This window comes from Corvus kubaryi, unplaced genomic scaffold (genome assembly GCF_017639235.1).
Source record: "Corvus kubaryi isolate FWS band 111438036 unplaced genomic scaffold, C.kubaryi_AGA036_p1.0 37396, whole genome shotgun sequence".
Classification (NCBI taxonomy): Eukaryota; Metazoa; Chordata; class Aves; order Passeriformes; family Corvidae; genus Corvus; species Corvus kubaryi.
The window spans coordinates 27,535,653-27,559,212 of NW_024581135.1; the positions used below are offsets into that span (position 1 = coordinate 27,535,653).

The following is a 23,560-nucleotide window of genomic DNA, read 5'->3' on the forward strand; positions in this document are numbered from 1 at the left end:
GCTGTGCCTGCTACAGCCAAACCTGCCTACTGCGCCATCTCAGCTGTTTCTGTTTAGTGTGGATATCTAATGTGGCTGAAAATGCTGCTGATTTTTATTAACGTTAGGCCTGTTATTCCCCTTGAATGATAGTGGGGAGTGTACTTGCAATTAAAGTCAAACTGCCTCTGTTCTGAAATTAGTTTAGGTTTAGTACTGTTCCATTTAACCCCAGAAATGGGAGATCAAGTAAACTGTGGAGTTTCGAGTTTTTCTGTGGTGGCGAGTTTAGTCTCGTCGGAGTAGTACATCCTTTTCATATTTGTACAGAACCTGAAACCATGAGGCCACTTCAGTGACACCTGTTCCCAGACAGCTTTCGTTTGGTCCAGGATCAGCTGAGGACAGGGCAGGAATGAGGTGGAACTCTTCCATGAAGGAGCCCTGAGAACATGGCTGGTGCTTTTCTCCAGCAGCATCTTACAACAACGGTGACTCTGAGGGTACATCTTCTGTGAGGCTGCCCCAGAGCAGCTCTGCTTGGGCTGCCCTGGCTCCCATGGCAAGATGCTCCAGGCAGAAACTTCCCTTAAAATCTGAATGTGCAGATTTAGCGCTGCTGAGACTTGGCAGTAAGCAGCAGATTGGTGGTTTGTGTTGGTGTTGCTCTGACAAGTTGTCGTTTTAGCAAATGACATCACTGTAGCTCTGGCCCCTGTTGTCTCACCCTTTTGCCTTTCACACACTCTTTGACCAGATTTAGCCCTCATTTCTTACAGTCCTGGCCCTGTTATAAATGCTAAGCTGCCAGTGTTGTAAGGAGTCGTAGTAGGTTGAGGATGAGCAAACATTTGGAGCGAGATCACTAAATAAAGCTCTTTAAATTCACATAACCTTTGAAGTTTGCCAGCAGCAGGCAAACCTTGAAGACTGAAAAGCTACTAGAGGAGCCTCTGTTCCATTTACATTTGAAAATTTTTGCAGTTAAAAATATTGCTCTTTTAAATTTAATTTTAATGCTCCCTAATTACTCTCTATCCCCCACACTTGTTCATAAGTTACAATATCAGGCTTCAGAGATGTGTAAATGTTTATAGGCTATCGGCTCTATGCGACATTTTATTCTCAGGCTCTCTACAGAAATCTTAGGATAAAGTTAGAGCCCTGGATCATTGCAGCTGGTCTTTTTCTGCAGATAGGCAATTGTAAAAATAACATGGGAAGGGAAACCACTGAGTATAGTGCTACCAGAGCACTTCGCACCGCTTGGCCCTCAAAGAGAAGAGAGCTACTCTTCCTCCTGTGTTGCACGGCATCCTCCAGGGAAATGGTGCAGCTTCTGGGCAGTGCTGGGAGTTAGGCTGTGACACAGCAGGACATAGATGGTCAGTCTCCTTGCCCAGGGACAGTCTTTTTTTGGAAATTCTTTGGTGTGTTCTTTTTTTTTTTTTTTTTGGTTCCCTGAATGCTTGGAAATACCCAGAGACTGTAATATGTGCAGAGATATGGGGTTTTTTTCAGGGTCAGTATATTGTGTATGTTGTTCCATGTTTGTATGGACTTTTACAGGAATTGCAGATTGAAAGGGGAAGTGTTTTTGTGTGTATGCACTATTCTCACGCATCAAGTATCCAGAAGTACAGTAGCACATATTTTTTCTCACAGTCATCTATGCTTACAGTGTTTCAAAGAATATTCCAAAATATCTTGGCACAGACAAAGCGAAGCTGTTTGCAAGATCCCTAGCTGTGGAACAACAAAGGCTACATTCTCAACACACATCACACATGACTTTTATTAAAGTCTTAAACAAAAATCAGATAATGTATTTAGAAAATTAAACTCTTCACCATTTATGATGCTACTCACATTGTGAAAGGAAGTTCGTATCCCCTTGTGCCTCCTTTCCAATGACTTCTCCCCCAGTTCTACTCACTTCCTCATGTTGCAAATGAGAAGATGAAAATCTTAACTACAAATAAGTACATTTAAAAACCAGCAGTTTGGGACTAACTCCCATTGTGGTGCCTAACTTAAAAAGGATTTGGTGTTCAGAAACAAAGGAAGGCAAGCATATATAAGGTGCCTCTGGTGGAACATTTGGAAGTTTGAATCATCTAAAATCATTATTAACCTTACCATTACATATGGCAAAAAGGATCTGGTAAATCACAGAACACATCCTGGATATTACAGACCCAGCCATCTCCTTAAATTTGTGTAAAGAAACATTCCTCCATTTCCAGTTGGGGCTAAATTTAGTTTTACACTATTGTACCATTATAGTCCAAAATAATGTTGATACCCTTGAATTTTCTGGTTGCTTTTTCCTCACATTTATGGTTTGAACCTCTACATTTTGCACTTATTAGGCCATGCCCATTTGATGTGCCACACTTGCATCCAAGGCATGTGGGAAGGGAGAGTTGTGAAGATCCCCCTTCCTTCCTGCTGCAAGTCCTATCACATGGATATTGAGGAAGGTGAGCACATTGTGCAAAAAGTCTTAATGCAGAGCCATAATTGTTCTGGGTTTTTAAGAGTGATATGTGGCTATGTCTCACGGTTAGGTCTGGAAAACCTTGGGTATTCTCAGTCTTCCTTGCAAAAGCTTGGCAACCAGGATTTCTTTTCTTGGGATTTTGGTAGTTCTTAGAGTTGAGCCGTGCAGGGTATCACAGAAGTCCCTTGTACCCACAAGAAGTAAGAGCTGGCTCCTCTTTCTATGCTGTGTTGAAGCTACCTCTATGCTGAGGTAGCAACTGTGAATCCATCCAGTTGCAGCAGAAAGAAAGAGACACACTAAAATTTCAGGACTCAACAAGCCCCATAAAAAGATCTGTCTGGACAGCACTTTACTAGTTAAGTGCTAAGTTATTATTATTATTTATTATTTATTTCCTCTCCTATTTTTCCTCTTACTGAACAAGCAGGAAATATCTTCGTTCTTTCATTTTAGAAGTGAAATAAATGTATTCCCTGCAGCATTTGAAATTTTAATAATCCATAATAAATAAAATCATATCTAATAACATAACTGCTTTCAATTGGCAACACGATCTCCTAGATGCATTGCAATGGCAGAAACATAAATAGTTGCAGCCTCTGAAAGCCTACTTCCTATTTGCTAAATATACTTGGCTTGCTTTAAATTCCTTTGTGTGCAGTCATTAATACAATCCTCTTTGACAGCATTTAATTAAAGTGCTTTTCTCTATTAAATTCATTAAAACTTTTTTTTTATATACAACTGTTTCCCAGACACTGACTGTTAAGGACCTGTAGGCCTCTCTTTAAATAACTTCTCTCTCCTTGTTGTAAATTGTTAATTAAATTTAACTTAGACTGTTTAAAGATGGCTTGGAAAAGAAAGCCAGATTTCAGGATATGGTCTCAATCATGGCTGATTTTTTTTAACACAGTTTTTTCCATGTAGTTATAGACTGCGTGTTATATTGTTTATGAATGTTGCTGTACTTTCAGCTGGAACCAAGCAAAGAAATACCCTAAAAAACTCATTTCCATCTCACTTCAAAAATTTCCATCTTTTTAGTGCAGTTTCTTAGCCTAAGAGGATTTGCAAGGGGGGAGTAAGGAGGGAGGAGCTGTTTAGCATTAATAGATTATTGACAGCTTAATGTCTTGGCACCTAGACAGCCCATAAGGTATAATAAACAGGAAGCTGTCTGATGTGAGTGCAGTCAATAGCGTATTCAATCAGAACCTTTCAGTTAATTGCTGGTTGACCTCAGACATTTCCTTTAAGTGAAACTGTCCTTCGTTCAGATCTCATCTGGGTTTCAGGGTTTAATTTGAGAATGCCCTTTCCATATGGCAGCTTGTGCATACATTCCTGGTGGAGTTTTGCTTTGCTCCCATGCACAGCATTGCGAGAGCCAGTGTGTGCCTGGAGCTTTGCAGATCTCGTAGCCGTGCGCTGGGCTGCCGGCGGGGCTGGGAATACGCCGTGGAGCTGGGCTGCCGCCGGGCACCGGCACCACGCTTAAAGCAGGCAGGGTTGTAAACTGACGTCAGGGGTATTTTCAAAGCAGCTGGGCTGTTGCCGAGGGTGTTTTGGATGGGGTTAGGCTCGGCTTTGGTGCCTAGAGAGGCACCGTGGCATTAATGAGACCTGCCCTGGCCCCTGCAGATGTGCGGTGCCGCAGCCCAGCGTGGCTGCCCCGGCAGAGGGGTCGGCACCGGTGCCTCCATCCCACCCGCGGGCACAGATTCCCCTGCTCCTCTGCACAAGTGCAGACCAGGGCTCATTTGTATTTAGTTTCCCTAATTCCTGTACTTAGCAGTTCTAATTTTTTTGGACTATGTATCTTGATGAGGCCTAGATAAGCTACAAAGGCAAGCAGGCAGGAAACCACACGGGCAGTCCCTGACCCTGACTAACTGGAAACCATCTGCTTATTTGGGGAGGAAACATCCATGTATATCTCTTCTAGCAAGTCTGCCGCATTTGGGTTTTTCTTCCTTTCCCTCCAACTGTTGACTCTGAGCGTGTGTTTTCCATAGGCAGGATCAGGGAGGGTCAGCTGTGGCAGCTCTCGTTTGCAGCAAATGGGTCTGGGTTTCCCGATGGCAGTGAGTAACTGCCATGTGAAGGAAATACTTCTGTACCAGAGCAAGTTTAATTTACATTTCATGCAGTCAGGACACGTTTTGTCTCAAGATCTTGCAGTGATTGTGTCTTTTAGCCACTTATCATGCATTCAGACTGTGGTTTGCTGGAAGGAGTATTATCACTTTTAATCTCTAATTTTTCCCTGGTTTTGATTCATTTCTGTGGTTCTCTTTGTCCCTCTGCGTCAAACAAACAGCTTATGCCTTTTTAATGGCCTGATTAGCACCAGGGAAGCACTGCTGACTTGGGATAATGTTACTTGTGGTGTTCCCTTGTTTAAATGAGAGGAGGAGTAAGAATGCTACGTTGCGATGTTTGGGATCCATTAAAGTCCAGTCTGGACCCCTGCCTGAAGTAGGTTGTTAATCTTTTGGCTTCATGAATGCATGTTGGAAAAGTGAGGGGGAATGGTTTTGAGATGATGCCCCCCTTTTGGGAAGATTCAAGGATAAGAGCGATTTGGAATAATTTCTGGAGAGAATGGAACAAAACCATGGCGAGACAGAACAGAACCAGCGAAGAAATCCCAAGGTACATGTGTGACCCTGGGGCCATCAACTGCAACACTCACACTTTGCTCCCAGGTGTCTCTGCCGAGAATATATTTGAAAGTACTTTCTGGTTTTATCAGACTTAACTGGCCAAGCTGCTAATCAGTGTTACATTGACCAGAGGACTCCCACATGCAATAAAAATCATAACCTTTATTGGATTTTGAGATAGAAAAGATTCACATCCATCTCCTTTTATAAACTGCATTACATTTTGTACTTTCAGAGCTCCCATCAGTACAACCCTTTGTAAATATGATGGTGAAGAATGTAGGTGGGTAGATAGATGGCTATGAGTTGCTGTTCCTTGGGTGGTACAGCCTAGAGCTATAGAACTGCTTGAGCTTAGTTAAAGGGGTTGCTGACATTTCTGAAATACTGAAAGAAACAAATATGTCGGTCCTTTCTAAATTACTATTTTAAGTTCAAATAATAAAAAAAAAGGTTTGTGGCAGTTTAGAGCAACAAGCAACATAATGCTTTGAAGGAAAATAGGAAGAACTTGAAGAGCAAAAGTTGTTCTGAATAAAAGCAACCAGAATATGCTGTTTCATGAAAAATGCCTAAACAACTGCTTGAACTTTGTCAGAATATTCACCCCTCTGCTGCCCCAGGCAAACAGCTTGGCAAAGGAGACTTCACTTAGTCAATAGTTTGATGTCACTCAGTCGACATTTTTGACCGAAAGATTTTTGACTGAAAAATGCCACACAATCCTAACCTTATTGAAGCAGAGAGTGGTGTTTTGCATTTCTGGCAAAAGCCTGGGGCTCCTTGCACACAGACCTACAAGCTGCAGGCTTATGTTAAATGTGAGCTTTACCCCTGTGATTATGTGTGTGTGGCCAGCTGTGGACAGAGCAGTCCATGGAGTTCCCCACAGCAGCCAGGAGCAAAGCTGGATGGATCCCAGGGCCATAACAATGCCATCTTCTGCTTTGTCCTAATACTGCCTCTCTGGCCTTACATTAAACTGTTTCATTAAAAATGAACAAAAAAATGTGAATATAAACTGCACGTGCTGTTGACTTTCCATAAAGTCATTTTCTACCAGCATCCAAAGTCTGTAAAATAGGTACAGGTCAGAGTAGTGAGACATAGAGCTCAACAGTATGGGAGTGAGATGCCTGTGTAGCTTCCTCTGTCTTCTGCAGGTGCCCACCTTTTCTAGAACTTAATCAGGAAGACAAAGGATTTCAGATCTAATTCTCTGAGGCATCCTGTCTTCAGTGACCTAATCTGTGCAGGAGACTGTATTTTGGCCATTTGATTTTTATTTACCCAGTTTCAAGCTAAGGGTATAATAAAGCACATTATGCCAGTTGTGTGTGTGGTAATACTGGATATTTTGCTTTCACCATGGTAGTTGATTATAATGCACTTTTTAAGACTTGCTTTCTAAAAAAAGGAATATTTATACTTTTATGTGTTTGATTCACACAGTATAGTTTGCACAAGTCCTGTTATTAAGTGCATTGGTGGTTACATCTCAAAAGCCAAAAAACATGCTGAGTAGTGTTTTATCAGCACAAATCTGCTATTTTCACTAACCATAACAGTCAGGTTCTCCTGACTTCTAATTGCTCCCATTGTAAAAATTAGCAGTAGAGTTGGGTATTCTTGAAACCCCAAATAGCCATCTGTAAGGACCTAAAACAGTTTGATGGGACAAATAATTACCCCCCCACCAGAATCCAGCATCTAATCCAAACATATCCTTCCTGAAATAATGCAGTGCCTACTCCTGGTCTGAGTAACTGGAAAACAGCATGATTATAGTGGCGCCATGCGTGCCACCATAGTTAGGGGTTTAGAGCTTGACCTTAAGCACGGCTCTAGGTTGGGGCTTGTCAGGGAAGATCTTGCTCACACTGCCCGCAAATACTCTTCTGATTTTCAAAAGAAAAGGAGAACATGTGTAGTGTTAATTAAACAAGAAAGGATAGAGGACACCCAAAGTGTTTTGTCTGCAGAAAACTAAACCAAAACCCCTTTGTTGCCCCCTTAGTTCCTGTGGCATTCTGCCAGCTCCTCATCATGATTATCTGGGTTGGGATGGGGAAACGCAGAACTGACCCAAAATCTTTGGCAGACCCTCCTCGGCCACAAGCAAGCTCAGGCTCTATTTGGAAACAGCTAAGCAGAGCTCTGCACACCATAGCACCCCAGAGAGCCTTGCTAGGGCTGTGAGAGAAGGCACAGGAGAGACAACTCCGAGGCCCACAAAGCTCATGGTCTTGTTTTGGAGGTGAGTGTCAACTGGAAGGTTTGTGGCCCTCAAGGTGCACACAGATGTTGAAAGTCCCACTTGAGGGGACTCCACTTAGCATCACCATGCAGAAGGGTAGTGTTGATGAGGCTGTTGCTGTTGCTTTTTGCCTTGTGGAGGAGGCTGCCTTGCTACCACAGGTTAGAGGCAAGAAGAGACTTGCATGGCTTCTCCAAGGCTGGCAGAGTCCTGCCTGCCTGCCAGGGGTGCAGCAAACTGGCCCCTGTGCCAGCTGTGCTGGCTGTGCCCCATCCCCAGACAATGGAGCCATCCATCACCGATGCCTTCAGGAGAGAGTCTGCAGCGAGGTTGTGCAACACTTCCTGACCGCATCGGCCGCTCTGTCAGCAGCACCCTGGCTTGTGCCAGCAGCAGCCGGAATGGATCCGGCCACTTGCATGTGGACACAGGAGGTACGTGCCGGCTCCACCTGCAGGCTGTGCAGGAGCTGCTGACAACTCTCCCAGGCTGCAGCCAGGTATTAGAGAAAGAGATACCCAGCGCTGGTCACAGCTACTCTGCAGTGAGCCTAAGGGTCTGGCTTAAACCAGCCCAAGATGGGAAATTCAGAGCTAATACATGAATGTTCATCAGCATGAGCTCATTTGTGCTGCCCCATAAAATCAGCCAGTTCTCAGGCACTTGCACAGCAATGAAAGTTGTGCCTGTGCTTTTGTGGGAAGAATTGAGTTAGTATTCGAGGGAGAGCAGTTACCCCAGGAAACACCGGGACACTGTTCTGCATTGTCAGAGTTTTCTGATTTATTTTTTTAACATTATACAGACAAAATAGTGGCTATTGTGTAGGCACGTGCTGTCTATTAACAGAGATCAGGAAAGGGAAATAAACCACGCATTACTGAAGAATAAGATCATGATTGTGGTCAAGTGGTGGCAGAAGTTTTTTTTCTCTTTGTCAAGCTGATTTGTAAACATTCTTCAAACAACTGTACAGACAGCAGTGCCACAGCTTCTTGAAAGGAAAGCAAAGACAAGGAAAGATTCCTCTGCACAGATGTTTTACAGTAACCTCTTAGACCTGTCCCAAAGTTATCTGGTCATCTGAAGTTGTCATTGCGAGCTATGCTGCACATGTGGCCTCTTAGCAGTGCAGTGTAATCAAGCTGTAATTTATATTTTATTTCCAGTGATGATAGCACTTAAAAATGTTTTGTGGTGGATTTGCTCTTTGATGCATGGTAAGCTCCTGTTAGCATTAATGGGAGCAGTGTGTGCTGGGGAGGGGGAGAGACACCTTCCCCCTGCCTTCAAGTCAAGATTAATTGTGTTTTGCTTATGCTTAGCACTTTGTGTGGGATGCCAAAAGCAATGTACAACTGAAAATTTCGTTGTTTTGTTTTGTTTTTAATTCCTGTTGTCTTTTTCATCACCTTTTTGACCATTTTTGATAGTTTGGTCCTGGAGAATTGCAGTATAGGGCTGCTGTTTCAGAGGCTGGGTGTTCAGTGTCTTGCCATGCTTTCAAATCCCTGCCTATTTCCTGCCCTTGAGCAAGGCAACCACCGTAAAGCAAAGGGAAGCATGTGGTGAGTGTGCTCCAAAGATGTTGAAATGAATCACTTCAGCCAGCTTGCATTCCAGCCTGGAAACCAAACTTGCCTTTGACTTTGGGTTCCCTGTGGAACTCCTTTCTCTCCTCAAGAGTTCTCTCTAAGTCCCTTTTTGTATATCTCAGAGTGTGACTTGTACCTCAGAGCTGATAGATTTAGGACAGGGTTTGTCTGATCCAATATTCTGGCTCCAGTGGTGGTCAGGGGCGGATGAAGGGTGATAGGAAAGGCCTGAATATTTGGGGGACTTTTTTATTGTGTGACTGCTTTGTCTTTGCAGACAAAATGAATGGGACCCAGGGCTGCTGGCTTACGAGGTGTTGTAGCCACCAGTTCTGGTTGGCTGGTTTCATCTGGCTTTCATGAGATGGGGTACTTCATATCACAGACAAGCATTGTAATTATCTTTAATAAGGGTGTTTACTCTTGTGAAGCAATTACTAAGCTGCACTGGAAAATGCACAGGATGTGTGGCCAGCAGTTGAGCTACAAAATTAAAAGAAGCTCAGACTGAAGTTAGATGAAAGTGAACATATTTATCCGTGTCAGACTTCCTACCATTTTGCACGCTCATATTGATTTCTTTTGACACGGTCTTCTTTTATTGAGTACCATATATTTTTTTAAATCCCTTACCGATAACAGTACCTGCTAAGGGCAATTGTAAAAGGAAACTAAAGTATATTAAACCTGCCTGGAGTCAAAATGTAATCTAACACCTGTAGTCTGCAATTTGTCATCACTTCATAGATACTTTTTCTTTTTTAATAACAGTTTTGGATTTCCCTGAGTTTTGACCTTAGGATAGCGTATAATCCAAGAAAAGCAAGGAAACTAAACCATGGTCTTTAACACAGCTTTATGGTGTCAAGGTGTGAAATCACTCTGAGAATGAGTCCAAAGAAAATACTTCCTTTGGTGCTGCGACTAGTGCTGCAGTGTTTACCCAAATGAATGTATTTTTGCAAGGGAAGAAAAAAAGAGTCGTCTAAGAACCACATTTTTAATAAGAAAGAAATGAACACAGGTGCAAATTGTAACTTCTGCTACAGTTTCTTGTACGGACATTCCTAGAAACCTGTAAAGAGTCTTGGCACAGTGACTGTGTGTAATTAATGTTCTTATCCCTGCGAGCCCTGGCCTGGGAGGCTGTCACGAGCCTGGTTATGGCAGCTGCTGCCTCTCTTCTCTCCTTGCACATTTCTATATGTGAAGAGAGACCAGGGCTAGGGAGTGTAAGGCTCTTTATTTGAACAGATAATCTCCTGCAGATTATTCCTGTAAACTCTGCTAAGAGGGACAGTGCCTCCTTCTTGGTATAAGATTTTGTTGCAACAAAAGGGAGTTTGTCTCTTCAGTAAACTCTTACCAGGATAGCTAGGCACTGCCAGGGGGCTCTCAGCTTACAGAGGTGAGGTGCTGCTCAGTAAAATGCAGCTGAACACCTTGTTTAGGCCTGTCCTCAGCCCTGCCTTTGACTTCAGCTGGCCATGGGGAAAGGAGCTTTTCCAGTGGCTTGCTGACAGGAGGTGTGTGGTGAATTGTTTTTGCATGGAGTCAAACTGGTGGCAACTCCTGCTGATGAGCCTTGAACGCTTCCAAGGGCAGTAATAGATGGCTGGTGTTAGGTGTACCAAATGAAGGTTCTGGACCTGTGTTTTATAGTATGTGTCTGTTCTCTCTGGCTTTTCTTTTGGGGTCCTTAAGCAGGCTAAAATCTTGCTGTCTTTGGCATGGAAGTCCTTGATGTGATACAGTGTTATGGCTGGCTGTGAGAACAATGTAAATACGAAGAAAAGCTGAAAGGTTTGACTGCTTCCCACCACTGAGAATAGATTCACAGAATTATCTGTTTTGGAAAAGACCTGTAAGATCATCAAGTCCAACCATTAACCCACCAATGCCAAGTGCACCCCTAAACCATGTCTCATATGTGTAGATGTGGCACTTAATTTAAGTACCTCTAGGGACAGTGATTCCACCACTTCCCTGGGTAGCCTGTTCCAATGTTTTACAACTGTTTCAGTGAAGAAGTCTTTTCTAATACCCAATTTAAACCTCCTCTGGCAAAGAGAAGGCCAATCCATTCAACTTTGCTTCTTGTGGGTTTGGGTTATGAAAATTGATATTGACCACCACATGCCATCAAGGTACCTGTCAGTGTTCACACTGTCTGTGCACAGACGAAGGTGGTGTCTGTTCAGCAAGGGCAGTCTCTATTGAAAATGCACAGTCTTTCAAGAATGTAACATTTTTGGTGCCTCTCTTAGCAAGGGGCACCTCATTATCTCAGCAAATCCCAACGGAAGGGAGCTCACATGACTGATCCTCTCTGCAAAGGGATGGGCAGGACCACACTAGGAAACAAAAGAGCTTGAGGTTTTCACATAGAAATGCAGTTCCTGATTCCAGTGTGCTGCAAAGGCTGTCCAGGCAATGGAGGGTGACATGTCACAGAGTCAGTGTTGTCAGCTGGTGTCTCACTGCTGGTGGTGCCTGGGGGTGTGTGTGTGTTCCCCACTCGAGCATCCTGCTTGGCTCCCTTAGCCACTCACCAATGTCACGTGTGTAGTTCTAGCTAGAAAGTGGGTGGAAATGGAAATAAACACCAGTGGCATAGTGAATCCAGCCAAAATTAAATACAGTACAGGCACAGACTGCGATTACATGATGTTCATCTTTCAGTTTGGGTTCGCTCACCTCTCTCTTTTCTGTGGCAACGCCAAAGTCAGGTTTTTCCTGTGGGAGCACCCGGAGACATGGGGAGTGGATAAGTGTAAAACAGTGCAACAGTCCCTTCCCCTGATAATTCTTGGCTTTGGATTTTAGATAGACCACAAACCCTTAGCTTATTACAAATAATCCTGATCACTCCCATAATGATACACTACATTATATACTCCCCTAAATTTAATCATTCAGTATCTCACTTCCTTCCCTGTAGGCATGTACTATTATATTTTACACATGGCTTACAGCTGCTTTTCATTGTGGCCTTCAAATCATATTTCAGTACAGTGCGATCTAAGACCAGTCACTTAATCATTTAAAGTCAACTTCCATCACAGTCATTTTCTTGCAAGTTTTCTACCAGGGCTCTTGAATTTATTTCAAAAAGATAAGTTTTTCTGTGAGGAGAAAGTCTACCTGATTGAACCTTCATGAAGCAGCATCTTCCAGAGATGCTCTGTTTTCAAATGTTGAAAGGCAGCCATGTCTATAGAGTTTGAAAATTAAATCTCTTGAAAGAATGGAAAGAGTAAGTCCTCTGGGCATGGAAGGAAATCTGTATCTTCACATTTGATTTGAAAGTAGATGAGAAGTCAGGAAGGGGAAGGAAAGTCAGCTCCAGATGGTGCTGGCTGTGGAGGAGGAGGAGGCTGCCCCACCTGTGGCTGGGGAGCAGTGGGAAAGGGCATGGGGGATGGAGAAGGGAGTGGGGAAGGGGGGCATGGGGCACCTGTGCCACAAAGTGCACCTTTCCGAGCCCAGCACCAGCTTTCCTGGGAACAGGAGAGCTGAGCGTGGCCATTGTTGTTATCCCTTACCTCAGAAGCCCATCATATCTGCAGGGCTTTGTGGTAGGTCCGGCCACCACGGAGGGTTCGCCTGCGCTGGGAGATGCGCTGCACCCTATACACAGAAGATCAGTGATGTTTCCTTCTTGGCAGTGCAGAGGCAGAGCAGCACTGACCCAAAGCTATATGGCAGGGTGTGCACAGCAGTGAGTGAAGCTGCTGGAAATTTTACCTGCACATGTAGGAGCCTAATAATGACCCAAGATCTGAAAATCTGGATCTCCAAATATGGGCCATTTCCTCTGTGAGGCTGTGGCATGCAGAGCTGGATATGAAGTAAGCCAATCACTCAGATTGACCAGCATGCTCGTCAATCAAATGTAGTTTAAAGCAAATATTTAACATACAGGTAATTTAGATTTCGTATTGTACCGTGTGCTCAGCAGTTGATCTGGTTTGCATAGAAAAGCATGCTCTGTTGTGCTAAATAGCTTGTACTGTCAGAAGGAGTTGCAAAACTGACCACAGCCCAGATCTGAAGGACATTCTGTGGATTTATTCATCTGTCTGTATATGGCCAAAGTTCTGTTGCTGACAAATACAGTGTGGCCGAAGTCCTTTGTTAATCCCACTGGCAAACCAGAGGAAACCCCCAGAAGTTAGTAAAATAATGAGATTTGTCTGTTAGAAGAGCAGCTTTAGTTTTTTTTTCATTACCTAGCATAACAGGAGATGAAATAAAATGCAACCTTTTTCTACTATTTTACACTGATAACCCCCAGGTTTTGCATTTTCTCTTCTGGAGAAGGTGGAGAGGTCACTCTGGAAAAGGAAGGGTTAATTGAAATTATTCTTTCTCTCCTGCTCTCAGCCCTCTCTTTGGTTGATTGCTTTATAGATGCTGTAGGCATCTCTTCATCTCCTTCAAATTAAACATTTTACTGCTGCTGATCCCGTATTGTTGGATTTTTTTCATCATTATATTTGATTGGAAGTCTTGTAACATTTTTCAAGCTGGATCATTTCTCATGCTATTTGTCAACTGAAAAGGGAAAAAAAAGCCCCCTTCCAACTCCAACAAGAATGAACTAAGTAATTCGCACCCTTTCTGGATGTGTTTCTATCTCTGTTAGCTGCTACTTGAATCCAGCTTCTGATTAGCAATGCTACTTGCGGCTTTTTTGTGTGACGCTGTCTGTAAGTTCCCTGGCAGTTTATTTGTGGTGTTAAATCCTTTTGATTTTGGCTGCTCTGGGCCTTACTTTGTCAGGTGACAGGACCAGAAGCCACAACAGGGGAGATTAGGTAGGGTCTGTGTGACAAATTTATGGGGCTTGGTCCCTGGCTAGAATCAGCGATCCTGGCTCTGCTGCTTTCAGTGCTCCCTGCTGACGTAGGTACAGATCCCACCCTCATCTGTAACCCTCTATTTGGAAACGTCAGCCCTTCTCTTTGAAAGCAATCCATGGACAAAAAAGAAATCCTCAAAGAGCAGCTGAGCGATTCCATTCATTGGAACATTATGCTCTTTTATTACAAGAGATGTAATAAAACATAAACCAGAGTATCTGTCATTTCCATCTGAGCTCCCCCTTTTCCCCCGCTCCCTGGTTAGCCATTTCTGTGGAACCCTCAGTATTTACGTGCTTGGGAGGAAAATGTACGTATTGGCACCGAAACAAGTTTGCAGTGTTTCTGTCCAGCAGCGGCTCTTGCCCGCGGTGTGGCAAGCCCTGTGCTGGCACCTGCTCTTGGCTGTCCCTGTGGAGCTGCTCCTTGGTGGGATGTTCCTGCCACTGTCCCGGCACGGCAGTGCCCGTGGGGAGAGCGGGCAGCGCTGCCGGCGGCAGGATGTGCAGCTGTGTCCCTGCACTGCCGGCCCTCACTCACACCCCGCTGCTCACGGAGGCACTGGGACGTGGTGCCGGGTCCTGCTTCTGTGCCCGGGGAGCTGCAGCCCCGCGGGGAGCAGAGCCCTGGCCAGGTGCAGCCGGGCCACCATCACAGCATCCCCGGCGGGCTCAGCTCCTCGGCCGCGCCGTGGTGGGCAGTGCCTGGGGACTGCGATCTGCTTCCCAAAAGCTGGGACTGGAGATCGCTGACGTTACAAATTGTTATGGCAGGAACGTTTGATGAAGGAAATGAGGAAAGGGCTCTTCGGCACAGAGCCTTTTTATTTATTTGCATAACAGGCTGATATTCCACAGCGGGCTTCCCTCTTGCGGTAATAACTTGACTAGTGTAGCATTTTACGGGGGGCTCGGTATGTGTGTAAAATTCAGTGCAAGTTCTCAGCACATTTCCATTATTTATCCTTGGGTTTTTTTTCCTTCAGAGAGCTTTAATGTAGGGTTGATTCTCTGGATATTATAGTTTGCAACAAAGACGTTTTCTTCTTGGTTAAAGAGCCAGAATTGCCTCTTACTTGTGGAAGAAAATAGTTATCCATATTGATTTTGTTAGCTTTGAGTGTCAAGCTCTAATAATTATTTCCCTGCATCTGAAGAAACCTCTGGGCAAATCCAGCACTCAATCCTGTAGGGGATTTTTTCCACTAATCTCTCTTGTATAGATTTGGTTTTAAAGAAAGCATATGGAGCTCCTCTGTGTTTCGAACAATTCAGAGCAGGTATTTTTTCCCCTGGAATAAGGGCTGCACGAGGCCCTTTCTTAGTCATTTTAAGTGGCTGTTAGGAAGATTAAGAGCTACATATGCTTTCTTTAAACTTGCCGAAAAGGAGATACTGTGGGTGAAAATCTGTTACAAGACTGCAAAGTGTGCTTGCCCAGAGGGTTTCTCAGAATGGAGGGCTATAATTATTTGAACTCAGAACTCCTCAACTAGTGAAATTACTGCAGATGTAATATAGAGAAATCTGTTCAGGAGACACATTAAAGCCACCTATGCGAAGCAACTGAATTGACAATGCTGTCCCTCTTAAGGGAAAGGGAAGAGAAATCTTAGCAAATCTCTGCACTTCTATTATTTTTTTTCTTACAAAAAGTAGCTGTGATGGATTTTAATGCAAAATCATTATTCATAAAGTAGCACCTGACAATCCCACATGTGCCTAGGCCTTTGTGGTACTTGACATCTTGAGGAAATGGTCAAAGTGTCTAGCCTGAAAAGATGAGAGGAAACAAGAGTGGGGAGAAGAGGAGCAAAGCAGGAGAATGACTTTTCTGAGATGGGGCAACTGGCCAATCATCATGACCACAAGACTGTAATACCTTTTGACTTAATTTTTATTTTGGCTATTTTATATTTCTTTTTATTACTTGCATTTTTTATTTCTCATTTATTTTGTGGGTTTACATTTATTTTACAACGTTTGCCTTTGATATCACTTTCTGCCTTCAGTCTGTAGTTACTGGTGTAGCTGTCTTACAGGTGAGAAAGGTAGTGCACAATGCATATTAATTGTACTTTTCTTGACCAAACCAAAGTGGGTCCTGTATTCAAACCTGTACAAGTGCCCTTATGTCAAGCACCGAGGGGTCAGCATGTGAAGTGTGTGTCTGTTTGATCTTATAGGTGCTGCACAGACAGCAGTCCCAGCCTGCCAAGGAGAATTCCCCACCTAGAGAAGAGGCTCCTCCTCCACCTGCTGAGGACAGTTGTGCCAAAAAGCCAAGATCCCGTACCAAGATCTCCTTGGAAGCTCTAGGTATCCTTCAAAGCTTTATTCATGACGTGGGTCTCTACCCTGATCAGGAAGCCATCCACACCCTCTCTGCTCAGCTGGATCTCCCCAAGCACACCATCATCAAATTCTTCCAGAACCAACGTTACCACGTAAAGCACCACGGGAAGCTAAAAGAGCACTTGGGAACAGTGGTTGACGTGGCAGAGTACAAGGATGAGGAGCTGCTGACGGAGTCGGAGGAGAACGACAGTGAGGAAGGCTCTGAGGAAATGTATAAAGTAGAGGCGGAGGAGGAGAATCCCGACAAAAGCAAGGCGGCTCCAGCAGACATCGACCAGAGATAATGTGAGATAGAAGTGCAGAAAGCAATACATTGATCCAAGGATTTTCTGGTTTTATTTTTGATTTTTTTCCTCGTTTTAACTTTTGTTTGTTTGTTTCCGTTGCGCATGATCCATGTGCAAACCGAATGAATTCAGCATTGCCCGATCAGACATCGCCTTGACACAGACACTCGAGTGTTACACTTCCTGCATTTGACTGAAGCAATCGTTGTAGTCACATAGGATTATGCCTTCATCAATCTTGCACTTATGAAAGGGACAGCTAGCAAGTAAATTGGAAGAAAAAGTCCTATGAAATCAGTGAAGGGAAATTTACAACTTTGTGTGTGTATATATATATTTACATAAAATATATATATATTAAATTGCATGGGACGGAACTTTACAACCTGAAAGTATAGACTGTGAAATGAGTTCTTTAAAGATGAGACTTGTTTATGTATTAAAACCACTTCAAAATGAGTTGCTTTGGCTTTTTGATAAACTGCCGCCTGCTCTCAGGGTGTGGTGACTATTTTTGAATTCCTATTTATTTTCTATGTTTATCCCTGATTTTTTTTTTTCATTATTATATGGCGTCCTATCTGGCAACTTGATGGGTAATTTTTGAGGTATTTAAAGACGTAAATCAACACTGCCAAAAAAAGAAAAGAGGAAAAAAAGAGAGAAAATGGAAAAACAAATCAGGGCACCTTAAAAAGAAAACCTAGTAAGTTAAAAGTACTTTGAACACAATGCACACTTAAAAGGATACAGCATGTTCCACTCTCCAGATAGTCCTTTCCGTAGTGAACAGATGAGTTTTCATGGGATTCAGAATGACTAAAACTGAAATTCAGTGCGTAGAAGACTTGTCCATTAACGAGGTCTTTATAGAAAGAGAAAAAAGATAAATGTGTTGAGATTTGATGTATGGAATTCATACTATCAACCACATTTTACTGTGGATTTTATTTACCTGTTCTTTGTTTCAGATCTTAAAATTTAAAAGCTTCCTTCTTGTTGTTGCTTTTTGTTTATACTGAAGTGAAACACACACACACACACACACGCACATGCACACGTGTAAAGTTACATTGCGACACAAAATGCCACAATCCCAAGAATCCCGTCCAGGTGAATTGCTGACAGACCGAGGGTTTGCGCTGGTGACTTCCTGCTCGCCCTCCTCGTAGCCTCCCCCGTGTTTCTGTTGTGCTGGGCTTCCTCGTGTCCCGCGTTCCATGCCAGTGCAATGCAGTGTTTCCAGCCGCAGGTCCCCGCTCCCTGGGGGGCCCAGGCGCTGCACTCCCAGCCAGGCCCTGCACTCCCACCCCTCCTGGGCGAAGGCTCCGCAGCACCCAGGTAGCAGCTACGTTACATAAAGCAGAGCCAATCCCGAGTGACTCTTCGATGGCCTGAGCACTAAAGCTGCAATAGCATCCACCCGCTCTGAGGCACCCTGTCGAGAGAGACGCCAAGTAGCATTCACTTTTCACTTCTGTGCAATGATTTCTGAGACAAAGACCTCACCTTGCAGCTGGATTGATTTCAGACGCCTGTAAACTGCAGCCGCAATGGTACCAACAAGGCTTCTGGCTTTTTTCTTCCTTTTTTCACATGGGCTTTTCATGTAATCTTGACCAAGACCTCATGCAATATCACTTTGAAAGTTACTTTCTGTTTACTACACCAGGCAATGTAATATAACTGTTAATACTATTTATATATTTGAAAGGTATAAAAGGTAGGAGTTAAAAACGAAAAACAAACCTCTACGTGTAGATATTTACTCAGAACAGACAATATACAGGGAGAAGACGTTGCAATACAAGCTAATTCTAGCTGCTCAGTAACCTCTGGAGTTTTTATGAGATTTTTTCAGAGCTAATGTTTGAAACATGAGTATCTCTGCATAAATTTCATATCCCTTTGCAAAATTATGGTGGGTTGCTTACTTAATGCCCCTTTTGCTCTTCATCCTTTAGTTCTGTAGTGTGCTGCAGCTTTACTCAGAATTTTGATGGTTGCTGCTTTATGTTTCTCTCAGAGCTACGCTTTCAAAACTGTCTTCTTATCCTGTAGCTGAAATCACTCCATACATTTGAAAGGAAACTGAATTTTGCCAAGCTATGTAAGTTGTTCATCTGATGATGGCATCAACATTTGGTATCTTTTACACTTCAACCAAAAATTTTATTAGGTATTTTTTCAATGCTGAGTCTTGCCTTTTTATTTTTAATTTCACTGCCAATTTTGCAGTGGTTCTAAGTGAATCTGTGGGCATTTTAGCCTGTGGTCTTGCCAGAACTTTGCGAATTACAATGCATATATGTCTATTTATTCAGTATCCATCATATAATATCTATTTGGAGAAAGAAACTTTTCTTGTAGTGCCTCTTAACAAAGCACAATTTTCCGCCTTTTTTGTGAAATAAAAAATAAAAAAAACAAATTGTGTTTTATTGCGGTATCAACAATGTGAATAAGGATTAACATATTGTAAATGTTCATTTTTCCATGTAAATCAACTTTATCTTCGTTATCACTAAGTGATAATTAATTTTTAACTTATGTGCATTGTTAGGCTGTTAGAATTTTTTGGTTGTTGAAATAAAACGCATTCAATAAATATGAATAATTTGTCAAGTAATTTACTGGGCTTTTTTCTTTTCTCCTGAGCTCAAGTGGAACAAGGTATGCAAGACAGAGGGGGCGTATTTGCCTGTTGAAAAAAGGTTTGATCGGTGTTGTTGGGTCTTGAAAACCTTTACAAGGCCCCTGGAGCTGGCACAGGTGACAAATCTGTATCACCAGGACTAACCTGTTGTGTTAGTGGCTTTCTGTGCACGTGTAGGTGCATGCACAGGATGTTTCTGGTGGGATCAGGAGGAGGATGGGGGTGCCTTCAGCCTGCTGGAGAATATGCTCAAAACACACACATAAAGATCCACTTCCAGTCTGCTGTCTTCTTTTGCTGGTAGATTTTTTCTGTTTATAATTAAAAAGCCACAAATGACTGCGTGTCAGGAAACTTTTGGAGCACACATGTCCATGGTTAATGGACATAATAAAAGGCTTTATTATATTTATAGCAGGGCATCCTACTGAGTGTGTAGAGGAATGCCGGAAGGATTGATGTATCTGAGAAATGTGTGAAATGTTTTTGGGAAGAATACAGATAAATGGAAAAAACTGCTCAAAATTCTTAAGCTAACAAAGTGGTAAGTGCCTGGATTCAATCCTAGCAGACAAATCATATACTGCACGTCAGACTTGAGTTGTCTAGGAATTGAGGTAGAGCAATTTTTAAAAGCATTTATTACTTTTCCTATAGTTCCAATACAATAGTTCTTCCCTTTTTGGTGGCTTATTTATATCCTATAAAAAACATCTATGTGCTCTCTTGAGAAAAAAAATAAGGGGGGGTGAAGGAATAACCACATCTTTGGGTACCCAGTCACCTGTGGGCCACTTGTATTTAATCTGAGACCAAATAAAACCAAACATCTTTCTGTGTGCTCAGGGAATGTCTGGGCACCTGGAAGCTGTGCACAGCAGCATTTCCTGGAGTGCTGTTTGCTGGGGTGCACAACTGCTCTCCGTGCACTCACCTTGAGGGGGTCCTGGACTGCCTGTGCCCTTCCCATGGGATCAACTGGCTGGCTCAGGCAGATCTTGTGCCTGGCTCTGTACTGCCTCTGCTCTGAGCTCTGGGCAGTCTTTTGCTGGTCGATGGCCCAAGGCTGGGGCTCCATTGGCCTTCACAGGCGTGGGAGGTGACTGAGGGCATGAACTGGCCTTCAGAACTGCACCTGCAGGTGCTGTGAAGGTGCTGAGGTGTTGGATTGGGTGTCCTTTCTGCCTGACAGTAGGAAAAGAAACAAAAGGAGAAGCAGCTTTCACTTCACTGGGGGGGAATTTTATACATGAGCCCTGTGTGTGTGTAGCTAAATAGTATTTAGAGAAAGACACACTCATACATACATATTTTAATTGGGGGGGAAAAAATCCTATAAACATATGGGTTCTTCTTCCAAACCGTAAAAAAAAAAAAAATCATTTAATAGCTGCTATAGCAGAAATATTTCTATTAATGCTTCTACTTTTCTATACTTTACATGCTGCTGCTCCTATTTGTTGTTCATGTTTTAGTCATCCAGACATATGTATTTCCAATTTCAAACCTGTGTCAGTGAAAAATAAACATGATTAGTTTAAAATGTTTTAAGATGATGAACATACTGACTAGTGTCTCAAGTTCATTGTTGCTGAGGTAAAAGTATCCACTCAATCTCTTTCCACTTAATAACCAATTATTTACTCTAGACTAAATGGATTAAAATTCCTCATTGATGAAATTTTGTTTCTATCCCGAACCTGTTAAACATGGAGGGATAAAAGCTGCATACATTTGACAGTGAGCAAATGGCATCTTAAAATCATAAACGAATCATTACAAAAAATCTCCACTTACAATATAAAGTGCAGTGATTAATTAAAGATGCAGTTTTAACTTATTTATAGCCATTAAAAAAACATCTCGGTTTTAACACAAAATAACATAAGCCAAGTCATCCAGGGGAGAGACACTGGCAACCTGAGACTTGGGGAGCAGGCAGTGTGACAAAGCCAGCAGGGAACAGAAAATGCAGGCCACCCTTGAAACCTTTGAAAAAGTTCACAGAAGCAAGAATGGAAAGAGATGGCTCTGGCATCCCTGCCAAGACCCCCTTCTTTTTTGCTCACGTACAGACAGTGCAGGAGTGTGAAAGCCCCATCTCTCTGGGATGGCAGGAACCTGTGTGCTCACTCCTTGGCGGTGGTGCGGGTGGTGGGGAGCTGGCCAGCTGCAGAGCATGCTCTGGGTGAGTCAGCCCTGCCTCGGGCAAGGAGAGGATTCGGGTGAGGGAGAGACAGCAGCAGTTCAAGTGCAGATTTCTGCGGGCTTCCCCCTCCTTCCAAAATTTTTGGTTGTTGTTAGGCGAATGCTCGTACTGCTTGACTGGCAGGTGTGGCTTGACAGAGCCTGGAGGAATGAAGGTGGTGGGAGGCAAAGAGAGGCTCACCAGCTGTGAGTTGGGGCTGCTGCTCCCCGGCAGGTCTGTCTTTGGAAGGCTCTCCTGAGCCGCTCCCCTCTGCCAGGGTCAGGGACACACACCAGGCACACCACGCTCCAGCCCTGCAACCGCTGGCTCTGCCTGCAAGGCACACTTGCTCAAGGCAAGAGTCATCCCCTCTGACCCGTGGTACAGTTTCAGGAGTTACAGCTGGTTCCTCCTAGGAGGAGTGGTGTAATTTACCCTTCAGAAGGGATCTGGTCTTGATTTGAAGACCTCAGGAGCTGGAAAATCACTGTTGCCCTCAGTAGTTTGTTTGAATGGTGGTTTCTCTCCCTACTAAATCTGTACCATATTCTAAGGGGAATTTGGCTTTCCCTTCCTGGTTTTTTCTTTTGTTAGGCTTTTCTGTTCTGGGTGAAAGTTCCAGGTAAGGGAGGGTATTTTTTTCCCTCAGAAGTAGCTGACCTGATCAAACAAATTTTCCTGAATTGAGGCCTTATTGCTCAGCTGAGGCTGTTTCAAGGAAAAATTTGCTTTGGCTAGTGACAGAATTCCCTCTTGTGCTCCTTTTGAGAGTCCATCGAGATAATGACAGAAAGAGAAGCTTTTGCTGAGCCTGGAATGCTCACAGACAGTATCTGTCACTGCTAAGGTATCCATAGTTCTATTCTGCATAAATGCTACATAATTGTAGATTTTCATCTCATAGCCATGAGGAATGACATTCCTTGACATGGGGTGAAGATCTCCAATGAAATGTTCTCAGAAAAGAGACTTTATTTTTATGACCAATCTTAACATTTTAATTTGCAAGAGCAGAAATTCAGGTGGTGTTCACTACTCCTGTTACAGCACAGACTAAATGTGCCACCAGCCACTGTCTCCTCACTGAGTGACTCTGGACACAGCTTTCGACCTGGGGTTTTCTGAAGAACTGACTTCCTTCAGGGTGGGAGGGGCCAGCCAAACACAAACTAAGTGCACATGCATGGACCACGACCCTTCTGAGACAGAAAGATAAATGTCCCCTGTGTGAACCCCTCCAGAGGCTGACACCAGTCTGAGCCTTATTTGAGCTGTTGTCAGCAGGCCTGTGCCTGTTTCTTAACCCATGTGCTGCAGGTCTGTGATCTCATGTTTAAATGGGTGTGTTTCATGCCACGATAGGACTGGGAAGCCCTGATTTAAATGCTGGCATTGCCCCAAAAGACAACCACTCACAGAAAAGCTATTTTCTATTGCAGAGCTCATCTGTTTCCTGTCACACTTCTCTGTGCACTGCAGAGCTGTTGAGGTAGCAGGACACAGTGCTGAGGATGATGCTGCACCTTCCTCAGACACCCAAACTCAGCTGAGCCATTTTGTCCACAGTCACAGGGAGATGTCAGCCCCTCTGTCCTACTTTGACACTGTGCTTTTCTTTACAAGGATGGAAGTGGGAAAAAGTGGAAGGACCCCATGGAAGCTTGAATGAGCTGGAATGATGCTGAGAGCAACAGAGCTCCACTGTCACATCCTCGGGACATCTGCTCCTGGGATGAAATAATTGAGTAGCCTGAGCATCAGCCATGGTGCCTGAGTAGCAACAACCACCCATGATGTCCCCTAACTGCCTTCCTTACAGATACACTTAAGAGGTGACCTCTCCATGGCCCAAGTTTGACCAGGTCAGTAGGACCACATTCCCTTGGCTTTGAGAGGAGAGAGCACTCTTTCATGCCTTAACAGATTGCTCCCTGTTTTACAGCCTTGGTCCATCTTTACTATATGACGAAGTACATGCTGGCACTCCTCACAGTCTCAGCTATTTATGATCAGAGATGACCAGAGAAGTGTTTGGAATGTGTTAGCCCTCGAGAGGAAAAAATGCAGCAGATTGGTCTCATTGACATGAAGGAGACTCTTGCAAGGGAAGTGGAGCAGGACGTGACCAGCAAATGCAGTGCTTCACCACAGGGTTCAGCCTTTGGTTTCTCAAACCGACCAAGTCTCCTCTGTATTTAAAG

At 43.6% G+C, this 23,560-nt stretch overlaps 1 protein-coding gene across 2 annotated transcripts in view; it reads left to right on the top strand.

Annotated features, from left to right (window-relative positions):
* The window catches only part of SATB2 (SATB homeobox 2), a 133,043-nt gene extending 113,899 nt beyond the window's left edge, over positions 1-19,144 (top strand). For both annotated transcript variants that reach the window (XM_042041127.1, XM_042041128.1), the window contains exon 11: positions 16,057-19,144. In XM_042041127.1, the coding sequence (XP_041897061.1) occupies positions 16,057-16,512 (456 nt within the window). In that variant the 3' untranslated portion in view covers positions 16,513-19,144. The remainder of the gene's footprint in view (positions 1-16,056) is intronic.
* The last annotated feature ends 4,416 nt before the right edge of the window (positions 19,145-23,560 follow it).